This window comes from Pan paniscus, chromosome 2, assembly GCF_029289425.2.
Source record: "Pan paniscus chromosome 2, NHGRI_mPanPan1-v2.0_pri, whole genome shotgun sequence".
NCBI classification, from domain to species: Eukaryota; Metazoa; Chordata; class Mammalia; order Primates; family Hominidae; genus Pan; species Pan paniscus.
In genome coordinates this window covers 18,369,597-18,381,694 of record NC_085926.1, presented here as the reverse complement: position 1 = coordinate 18,381,694, position 12,098 = coordinate 18,369,597, and the positions used below count along the sequence as shown (strand labels likewise).

Sequence of the window (12,098 nt, the reverse complement as noted above, 5' to 3'; positions counted from 1 at the left end):
CCACAAAATTCTGCAGTCTCTTTCCTGCCATTGAAACCGGCTGGCTGGTCTACTCCAATGCTATGCCTCAGCCTTTAGTAGGAATTTTACCACCTGAAACACACACACACGCCCACGCCCACACACATACACCTCATGAAGTGGCTATATGAGCAATCTAATTGGACAGATTATTGCATATTGTCCAATAAAAATAGACATGACTCCAAGTTACCTGAATTAGGAAATATTTCCCAGTCACCCAAAAGCACAGAAAGATAGGGAATCCAAAAAGTTGCTTTGTCATGCATTATGTATGAGTTACGGATTAGCCTTTTGATTTAAGTCTTGCTTAGGCTATTATTTACATTAATCAGAGTTTCCTAAGCATACACCATGTGACAGAAAAGCACTTAAGCCCAGAACCTACCAATTTAGGGTTAAGTAGGGTAGGGGGAAGCTTTGACAATGATGCACATATGGATATTATTTTCCATGTATGGATAATAAACTGTATAGCACTATTACATATAGGGTCTAGTTTTATAAAACTATTTCAGACATTTTTTCACACACACCGTGGATGATTCTTCCTTCCGTCGTCCCCTATACATTTTCCACTGTTGATATACCAAATCACATTAAATTGAGATGATCTATTTACATATCTGTGTTCTTAATAGATAGTAAACTTCTTGTAGGCAGAGGCTGTCCACCATCTTTGGATGACAGGTGCCTCATCTTTGTAGGCAGAGGCTGTCTGCCATCTTTGCATCCTTACTACCAGCCAGGCATATAGTAGGTGTGCAGCAAAGAGCAAATTTCATATATAGAACTGTTGGCAAACTGGAGTAGACTGGATGTTTGTCAAAAACCTTGGCAAAATTTGGATATTCCATACACTTCTAAAAAGTAAGACATAAACCACATCTAAAACTTATGTGTATTATTAACATTTAAGGAACTGCCAGAATGTCTAGATAAAGAGTAATAATTTTTTAAAAAATTGGACCAGAGTGGAAGAACATCAACTGTCATCCATTTGCAGAAGAATCACCATTATCCATCAGCGATCTCAATAGTTTTTATTAGTGTCTGACTTTATTGATCCCTTATTACAAGAGAGTAAGTGAGATTGAAGCTGACAGATCAGGTAATCTTCTGGCTCTGGTTTTGGCAACTTTGCTAAGTGTCTTTTTACACTGTGGACTGTGGGAGGCTCTTAGTGAAATTGCAAGCTATTGGATTAATGGCAGAGCATCATGAACACATTAAGAATGTCTTTTTAGAGATATAAAATGTGAAAATGACTATAGAGAGTGTCAAAAAAAAAAGATATCACAGTGCCTCTTAGGAAAGATAGCTGTGTTTTACATAAATAATGCGACTCCAGCTTATCCTTCACTGGAAGTTCTTTAGAGATCCCCCAAATTTACATATTCCAGAAATGTGTGCATGCTACAGAATTAACACTGATAGTGGATGTCAGGAGAATGAATAATAACTGAAAGAGCTTTACATTAGAGGTAACTTAAAGAAGATAATTATATAAAAATACTTTTGTCCCCAAACTGGCTTTTCTGGTTGTTCACTGCCTCCTGAACAATGCTGCCTTCTATAAATTATTTCACCATAGACCAACTGATGTCTGAAATGTGAGTTCTCCTGTTTCTGCACATAGGGGTGAGGGATAGATTGGTGCTACAAAATCTTACTCCTAGGACTCGGCAGGAAATTAAGTTAGCTGTTACTAGAGAATATGGGTAACAGGTTAAAATGGACCATGAATTTAGTCATTGAAATTACCATAACCAAAATTTGCTGGGAAGATTGAAAATGATTTAAAAAAAAAAAAACCCTCCTAGTGATACATTAAAATCATGTTTTTCTTCGTTTTTGTATGTTTAAAGGGCTGACAGTTTTCCGGGCATTTATTAAAAGCAGGATAAAGATAAGTCACAATAGGTCATCTTTTTGTGGTATCCTTAAGAAATTAAGAAGCATGAAATGTATAAATTTAAAATTTTTATGATTGGTTTGAAATTCAAAATTTAAGCTTTACTATTGATGAAGCCACTAATGAGATTGCAGAATGTTTTTCTCTTGATAAAGGATCTCTGTGAATAGTTTGTTTCTTCTCAAATACGGTCAGTTAACCTTTGATCAGTGTTAATGCACCTCCACTTTAAATCCAAATAATAGAGTGGAAAGTGCAAGTTCTGTTTCTCAAATTTTAACATACATGTGAATCCCCTGGGATCTTGGTAAAATTCAGCTGCTAAGTGCACTGGTCTGGGGTAGGGCCCAAGATTCTGCATTTCTAACAAGCTTCCAAGTGATGCCCATATTGCTGGTCCCTGGTCTATACTTTGAGTAGAAAAGATGTAGAGTCCAGTCAAAAAATCACAAAGTCTCGTATATTTATGAATCACAATTATAAAGTCATCTTCATGTATTTGGATTTATTGGGACCAGTGAAAGTTTGACAGCCTAGTAATAGATGGCATTGATGGAGATTCAATGAATGCTAGAGCAAAGTCTGTGGGTTTGATAGCTTTATACTGGTCTCAGTGGGCTGTTGCTTTCTACTTAAGCATTTGATGATCTACATAATGAATTTTAAGAAGTCGAAGCTTTAGGCTAAAGTGTGAAACCAAAATGTATTGGTACTCAGTTGATTAAAAAAAATACAGTTGCCACAATTGAGATCATTTCTGTGTTCCATCTTGTGCTGCTGTGTATTACAAATATTCTCCCCCCTTCTTCATGCAGAGTATGATTTCTTCCATTGTGAACAGTACTTACTATGCAAATGTCTCAGCAGCAAAATGTCAAGAATTTGGAAGGTGGTACAAACATTTCAAGAAGACAAAAGATATGATGGGTAAGCAAAAAAACATTGCAGCAGTGGCTACATACCATTACGTGTCATTTGGGGGTTTATCAAAGTCACATCTAAAGCCAGGTCTTTTGATTGCCCAATTAGAGATCAATTTAGAATGTTTCTTTGGGGGTGGGAAGTGGGTATAGTATAATGAGATAATTAAATTCAATAAATGTTTGTGTTTAAATCAGCCAAACTGACTTGGTTGTCAGACATGCAGGAAATCGAGGCGTTGGGAGGGGAGCTGTCATTTTTTAACAACTCAGTGAAGACCTAACCAGGCCTTGAATAACTAATATTAGCTGTGATTTCTTTCTCTGATAAGTCTTGCTTTTAGGTTTTTTGTTTTTGTCTGGTTGAATGAGAAAGTGCCTATTTTTACACCCAATTTTAAAGGAAATTAAACTTCTTAAATTAAACTATTTATAGTTTGCACAGTAGAGATCAAGTGATTTTTATAGCTCTAACCCCCAGCCCCCATGGATGGGCACTTTGATAAGCACATTGCTTTACCATCCATACCAGAACAATTATTGCATCATTTCTAAACTTTTAATTCCAAGATAGCATTCTATCTTAACACATAACTTTAGGTGAATATTTGTTATGCAAGAAGTACACTAAAATTATCTGCAGTGTAAAATGACAGATAAAAGTTGTGTATGGTACCTAAGCATTTAGATGATGGCATTTTCTCTCTGTTGAGTTTGTTAATGTTCACAAAAGCAAACACTGTGATTAAGGTTAATGTTTTAATTTTTATTACTGTTCTCTTTCACCTACTTTTACCCTCCAAAACATATATTTTAAAATCATATAGGAATGGGCATTATGTCCTGTTTTAAATCTATTTCTGTTTATTTCTTTACATTCATTTAATTTTTTTTAATTTTTTAAGAAAATCCAAATTTTGAGCATGTTTTAGCTCTTAATATTTGAAGAGAAACCATCCATCTACCAAAATGGATTCTTTGCCTTTTATAGCTTAAGGCTGTAATGAAGACAATGCATCATTTTTGGAATAATTGCTTGAATTACTATTCTCTGTGAATGGCCCACTTGGGCTGATATCACTGGTAGAAATTGAAGATTTCTTCCCCAATTCTTAGTTATATTTTGCGTATATCAGGAGCTATAGCGCTATGATAAAGTTCCTCTAAATGTAAAACCTGCATATTTAATGAAAAGAGAATTGATGATTAAAATCAAACTAGAGTCTACATGTGGGAAGTCTGTGTACAATTTGGAAAGTCCTGTTTATGTACAGCTTCATGCTCAGCCCTTCCAGCCAAGAGCATCGAACCAGTCTCCTCCTCGTACAGAAAAGCATTTACACACTTAGAGATGATGCTCAGCCAATCCGTATGAGGAACGTAGCCAAGGAAGAAGCATTCATCCTGGGTAGGTGGGAATAAATTGCAAAATCATGACAGCCTCACCATTGTACCAGAACGATTCCCTGCAAGATTGTCTTTAGCATCTGGTGATGGCCATAGCTTCCTGAAGAAAAAACATTTGGATCTTAGCAACACTGGGTATGCTGGCTTGATATACAATAAATCACTTGCTTTATTCTAAAAAGTATTTCCAGATATACCTACTGCCCATGATGGTTAGAATTAAAATGAAGCAAGGCATATAAGATACTCAGCAAGTGTTCAATATACACTTATTATTATGCCCATTTTTATTTATTACATTAACTACTTCTATTCACTGCTGGGTAAAAATTGAAAGTAGGTGACTTTTTATGTCATATTTTTTCTTTTACACCTTTTTCCTAGAGTACTAAAGTTAATGAATAGCATGAGAATATATTTGTAAATTTTTTTAGTTGCTTATTATAAGCTTATTTTCTCAGCTCAGCTCACTGTTTGTAGTTGTCATTAAGCAAATGACATTCTTTTAGAAGCCATTTTAAAAAATTGTTGCTTAGAAGCCTTCTTGGGGTAATAAGTGAGAGTGAACAACTAGTCGGAAAGAGTTTGGGTATAATTGATTTTATGCCTTAAATCTAAACCACTTTTTAAAAATAAGATTAGGAATGCTGTCCCATTTCCAAAGTTTGTAGAATAGTTCAGGAAAGGAGAGCAAAAACACAGCCTGGTAAGTTGCAGCTTGAAGTTTTCTTGATTTTATTGGATTTGGGGTGTGCCCTGTGCCTACCCTTTTTTAATTTAGGAAATGGTTAGAAATCTTTATCAATGCCAATCATTGTTGGCTGAATGTGATTTTACTCTTTGTCCACTTTAGTTGAAATGGATAGTCTTTCTGAGCTATCCCAGCAAGGCGCCAATCATGTCAATTTTGGCCAGCAACCAGTTCCAGGGAACACAGCCGAGCAGCCTCCATCCCCTGCGCAGCTCTCCCATGGCAGCCAGCCCTCTGTCCGGACACCTCTTCCAAACCTGCACCCTGGGCTCGTATCAACACCTATCAGTCCCCAATTGGTCAACCAGCAGCTGGTGATGGCTCAGCTGTTGAACCAGCAGTATGCAGTGAATAGACTTTTAGCCCAGCAGTCCTTAAACCAACAATACTTGAACCACCCTCCCCCTGTCAGTAGATCTATGAATAAGCCTTTGGAGCAACAGGTTTCGACCAACACAGAGGTGTCTTCCGAAATCTACCAGTGGGTACGCGATGAACTGAAACGAGCAGGAATCTCCCAGGCGGTATTTGCACGTGTGGCTTTTAACAGAACTCAGGTCAGTTGTGTTCCATAAGTGGTTCTGTGCTGTCTCCTATTTTCTCTTTCTTTAGTCCCATCTATAACTAAAGTTTATTCTTTTACTTCTGTACTAACATTGTCTCTCTCTCTTCATGTGATCATATTACCTATTCCTGGTGGAGCCTCAATTTTACCACTCCTTTTCCTATGATATACTTCTGAATCAAGGGAAACCTATGTGCAGATTGATCCCAATTCAGGGCCTTTGAAAGACTAATTAAATGTCAAACGTATTTTAAACTGGCATTACTTATGCTTTTATATAATGGAATCATAAACTATAGTAGATGGTTAAGAAAAGTTTCATGACTCGGTCAAGGCTATTGGCAGGATTCCAGGCTTCTAGCCTATTGTCTTTTCCATTTATGTTATGTTACTACCCATATCAAACTTAGGTATATAAATGTTCCCTGTTAAAGTTCTACTGCAGCGTTGTTGTTGTTGTTGTTGTTGTTGTTAACACCTTGGAAGCAATAATCCGCTTAATTCTAAGCAGCCGTTTTGAAAAAATATTATATGACTTATTAACATAAAATATTTGTAAGCTGTGTGCGCTCCCTCATGCTATTGTCTTCCAAATTCATTGTCTAGACCAGGCATCAGCAAACTTTATTCTGTTATCGACCAGATAGTAAATATTTTAGGTTTTGAAGCACTTAAATCTCGGTCACACTGTAGAGTAATAAAGCAGCCATGGATAATAAATGAATGGCACTGGGTATGGTAGTATTTCAGTAAAACTGTTTATAAAACAGGCCATGGAGTAAGTGTGGCTGGCAGGCCTTAGTTTGCAGACCCATTTGTAGAGATCTCACTGCCTGTTTATACCCCTAATGTGCACACCTTTGTCTTCCTGGCCCAATTCCTGTGAAGATACTATCTATCAGCCTGGAAGATGTTTAAGAGGGTCATGGAGAAAAAGTGATATATATGAGAGGTCATAAGATAAAGATATTTGAGAAGCCCTAAACAAATTGACTCTGTTGAACTGTGAATGAGAAGAATTTTTTTCTTTGTTTGGAAACTAGTATGATACATGATATATATGGTGTTTATTTTTGGCCCAGGTACACTAAAACAAAACAAAACAAAACAACAAAACCAAAAAACAAACAAAAACGAAAAACCACGTAACTTTGATTAGAAGGAGGACATTATGCCTTTTCAGCTCTTTTGTTTTACCACTGTTCTTTCTTTTGTCAATTTATCTTATTTTTTGGCCTGACTCACATTTTCCTTTCATATTTAAGTTATTTTGTTTATTACATGATTATGATTTTAAGAATAAAATTCTGGTACAGAAATAATCTAGTATTAATTCCTAGTTGGCAGAGTTTCCATACCTAGGAGAATCCCAGCTGTGACTTATTTTTGGCGTGCCTTAACTAGATGGGGAGTTAGGAGACCTGACAAAGCCTCTAATTCAGTGTTTGTTTTCAGTCGATTCATCTTTTTTTTTTTTTTGTACGTTCGTCTGTTTTTAAAAAGGCAGTTGCACAAGGCTATGTCTCAGGTTCAAATCGTATGGTTTTACCTAGTTCTATATCTTTATAGCTTAAAAAACTGTGTTCATCATTAGCTGGTGAATTTAATATGACACCTATATTCATTTGGGGGATAATTATTGAAAATGAATGACTCAAAAGTCAACCCTCTACATATTCCTGTTTCTGGTAGCATTCTTTATTTTAGTAAATATAGTAAGTACTAATAATTCTCCATACTAGGCCAAAAAAAGTAGGTCTCTACATAACATTTCAATAATGCTTTTTTGAATTGAGTTAAAAGCCCACAAAGACATCATGACATAGACACAAATTATATATATACGTATATGTGTGTGTATATATATATGTGTGTGTGTATGTGTGTGTGTATATATATAGTTACTGGTGTCTTAAAAATTGAGCAGTTATTTCTTAAAGCATTAAGTAAGTGTCCTTTATATAGTGAAGAATGCTAAGACAGTAGACCTCAGAGAAGTGAGGATAAAGTTGCCACCCATCATTACAGCTTTTCTCCTTTTGGGTTTATGATGTTACAGCCATTACTATGAGGAGTTGGCCATTTGTTCTGCCTTTGGTCCTTAAAAGGACAAATTCCACGATACCTACAGGATTTGTTACTGGAAGAAAGGCAAAGTTTTCTCTTTTATACCATATTAATCTCTTTGAAAAGGTAATCATCTCTGGTTAATATCAAAAACAGTGACTTTTTTTTTTCTGTGAGAGGAGAATGAAAACTTTACCTTGTATAGCTTGATTACAGATACCTCCTTATTAATAATAGCCAATTTAGGAAAAAAAGTCATTACCAAAAAAATATTTAGTGCCCTGGATTATGAAGGGTGTTTTAAAGCTTTATATTGATAATTGATACTCTTCAGTCAAAGTAGATATAGGGCCATATTTGAAGATGTTTGACTTAAAAGGAAATTTGTATATATATTTCAATATTAATTCCTTGAGAACTAACTTTTGCACATGCAGGCATGAATTTATTTTCATTGGTCATTCTTAAAAACCACACACACATACATACACAGCTGCATTTATTTTTTAATGATTATGCATTGGTATGACTGGATGTAGTGTGTTGATTTCAAAGTGTATGCATTTCAATAAAAGCAGGTGCAGAGAGAGGGTATGGTGTGAGTGTGGAGTATGAAAATACACATGCTAATGCGTATGTATAGACAAGGAGCTCTGCAGAGTTAAATTGCACATCACACATTTGTGTGCACCTAGTACAATGTGCAGTTCCAACTCTGACTTTTAAAAAATTAATGTAAAATATGTACATACAAATACAGAGTTACATGATAGGGTCAGATAAAGATACTGTTTCTTATAAACAGCATTAAGACCTTTAATATGATAGAAAACACTTGTATGAATTGAGGATTATTTTAGTCATTGACAGCTCTGTATAACTTTAAAACCCTGGGTCTTATGTTTTAACTATTGAGAATTTTCTTATCATCTTAATAGGGTTCCCTATATTAACACATTACCCTCCCAAGACTTTCACACATGGCTTTTTTTTTAAGCCTACCTTTTCTGAAAATTTATGGTAAACTTATATAGTTACTTGTTTTAAGGAATTTTTCCCCTTCTGAATTGATGGGCATGTGTTCTTTAATTGCCGTTGAAGATACCAGCTTTTAGCATATGTCATTCATTCAGTTATGCCTACTTGATGTCTTTTTAATGGAAACCTATGGCTAAAAGTAATTGCCAAAGCTTCTAGATTTCTACTTTTCAATTCACTTCTCTATCTTATTGCTATTTAATGGTTCTGATACATACAAATACATTCCTTAATACCCTTTGATTTTTAAAAGAATAAAATTCAGAGTTTAACTCTGATCCCACTCTGTGGCTTTTTTCCCCTTTTTCTTCCCCCTCCTCTTGTCTTTTGGCACACTTTATTTTCCAGTAAAATAAAGAATGAAGATGGATTATTCAAAACTGATAACAGTAATGGACCATCATGTAATGTTTTATTAAATTTGAGTTCTGTAAATTATGTGGTGGAGAGAAATTTGCCTGCTTAAGTATAACAGAAATTGCTACTGTGTTTCTATAATTCTTCACAGTGTAATTTAAGAAAAGTCCACTATCCATATCACTATTGAATAAAAGGTAAAAAGGTGCTATTACCCCAACAAGACAGCTCTCTGGTTAGCCTGCCAAACGACAGAGATAAATGTGTCTACTTAAAACTTACTTGGCATGAGTCCATGGTAGTAGGTGGAGTTTGAAAATAGTCTTTTACCTGGACATAGGATTAAAAATTCACCAAACAACAGAGGCAGGTAGCCTTGAAGAATATTCTATGTATTTTCTTTTTAGGAGGGAGGTTTCATCAAATCGTATTTTCTTCCTGAGGGCTTTGAAGTTCCATGAAGCTGATAAAATCTATTTGAATCAGTGATTATGTTCAAAGAGGAGACAAACGGGAGGCCAGACAGGCTTTTTGTTCAGATTGGCAGTCTCTTTCGCTTATCTGCTGTTTTAAAGAATTCATAATTAGCTTTTGGAAATACTGATAATATTTATTGGAGGTTTTTTCTTTCTTTTACAACTACTAATGAATTTTACTTGTAATAACTTGTAAACTGTTTTTGGAATGTAAAAACAGGTTTAGGAATTCAGCAGTAAATTCATTCTTTAGTTGAAAAAATTAGAACTCTGACTTAACCACTATGTAATGACAATGCAAAACAATTTTATGTTTTCATAGATACAGCACACATCTAATTATTGGTAAAATGTGAAGTCCCAATGAAAGGCAGCTTCTGATTTTCAATAAAATTAATATTTATGAGGTACTGGTAACTTCCTACATAACATACAAGTTCTCAGGTTCTTTTCAGACACAAGAATGACTAATGATTTTGTTTAATTTAATTCAACAAATTTATTGAGCGCCAATGATTCTTGATACTGATGACATATTTTAGTCCTGATGTTTCAGCATATTCTATGACATAAATAAGGTACATGATGGCCTTTTCATACTATTTTTTAGCATGAAGAATTTTTGGTAAAAGGTCACGCTTACTGTCCACTGTGTGGGCAGTACTACAAATGACCTTGGCAAGTCTATACTATGTCTTCAATTATAGGATATGGGAACTGGTGGCCACATATATCTTGAATTCAGCATATAAATATGAATGCAGCTATTCAAGTAACAACAACCTGAACAGGACCAAAACATACATTCCCATATCTGGGATCTGATAGCAGTCATTTTGCATCCAAAATTATTCTAAAGTGACTTTTTTTTTTTAAGTAATTATCACTAATCAAAATGTTTTCTGACAATATTTTCAAGCATTTCCACCAGGGGGCACTCCCCTCATTGAAAGCTCTGGGCCAAAAAAAAAAAAAAAAAAAAAACCCAAAGGTTTCTGAAACACCTGAGACTGTCTACACTGGCTGCTTTAAAGCTCTTTGAGTGTTTCAGGGTTTGAAACATCACTTTATACCATCAACATATTTCAGACGAACAAAAAACCTTGTTCCAGTAGAATAATTAAGTGGTAGTAAAATGCTTTGCCCCTAAAAACACTTGTATGCTTAAATAGGAAGTCACACCAACATCAAAATATAGGTAGAGAACTTTTAAAATTTTCTCCCAAGTGACATAACTACCTTCCAGTCTCAACCATATGGAAATGACTTAGTCTTATATGTTAGCAAGACTTGAGAAAGAATATTATTTTGTATGTTTTCCTGTATTTGACTTTCTCACTATAGATCTCTGCTGCCTCAGGAAATATTTTTGATAGAAATATGTGATATAGTACTTTGTTATTTGGGATTTTTAAATACCTAATTTCAAGTTTCCCAAATAACATCCTAAATATTTATAACTATGTTTTACCCTAATCTAATTTTTTAAATTATTAGACAATTAGGAAAAACATCTCAAAAAATGCCACAGAACTTTTCACTGTAGGCCCAACATCAGTGCTAATAACTACTACTAGAATTTACTCATGGGTAACACATCTTGTTCTTAAGTTTCTATCACCTGTTTGTGATTGTTTTCTCCATTGTGGTCTTTATACACATGATCAGTCCATTTAGTAAATACTTATCAAACATTTACATGAGAGACATTGTGCTGGGATGATGAAAGTGAGTATTAGATTATTATGCTCAAGGAATTTGTAGCATATTGTGTTTATACTGATGTTTTCATGTATCCATATCTGTGTAGTTGAGAATATATTGCTTTGTCAAGTAGATTTTTTAAGACATAACATTTGGTGGAGAGGAGTAAAGAGCAAGGGTTATTTCATTACACCTATTTTCAAACTTTTTTTTTTTGAGACCTGAATGTTTTACTTTCAATATGGCACATCAGAAACACAGTCAAACTAATTAGGTGGCCTTGTGCAAATTAAATAGCTGGATGATTGACTGCCTGTTTGACTGAATTTTAGTTAAATTGACTAGATGTTTTGCTCTTGTGTAGACACAGTTACAGCATTACTCGTTAGTATCCTAAGTAAAAGGACACATGCCCTTCATTCTTCAGTCACATTTCTTAGGGTAGAAACGAAAGTTCAGGTCCAATTTCCAGGCTTTAGCTGTAAGAGACTAAGTGAGAGACAACTTTAAAATGGACTCTGAAGCCCTCTGTACCTGTTAAAAGTTCTTTTTAAATACCAGCTTATAAATCATTTTAAGAAGTATCAGTACTTTTGTATTGTCTGCACCCAACTATTGCATTTCGGCAACATGGTACATTATCTTTAAATTTGGGAACAAAACCAGGTTTGTACTTCTAACAAACCATGAAAAAAACAAATGTTTTAACCTTGGGGCTTCATTGTTTTGACATGACACGTTACCTTCCTTCCCCCAATATACCTTTAACCGTTTCTGCAGGATATTGGAAAGTAGATTTGCAAATTATATAGAAATCTTGACAAAATTTTATTCTGAAGCTGATACTCTGGCTAAGTGAAGAAACCAAATATGTCTT

The 12,098-nt window shown here is 34.8% G+C and overlaps 1 protein-coding gene across 10 annotated transcripts in view; it reads left to right on the top strand.

The window, feature by feature from the left end:
• Nucleotides 1-12,098, top strand: part of SATB1 (SATB homeobox 1) — a 98,564-nt gene that overhangs the window by 46,726 nt on the left and 39,740 nt on the right. For all 10 annotated transcript variants that reach the window (XM_063602724.1, XM_034955947.3, XM_008951645.4 and 7 more), the window contains exons 6-7: nucleotides 2,752-2,863; nucleotides 5,117-5,571. In XM_063602724.1, coding sequence (XP_063458794.1) covers nucleotides 2,752-2,863; nucleotides 5,117-5,571 — 567 coding nt within the window. The remainder of the gene's footprint in view (nucleotides 1-2,751; nucleotides 2,864-5,116; nucleotides 5,572-12,098) is intronic.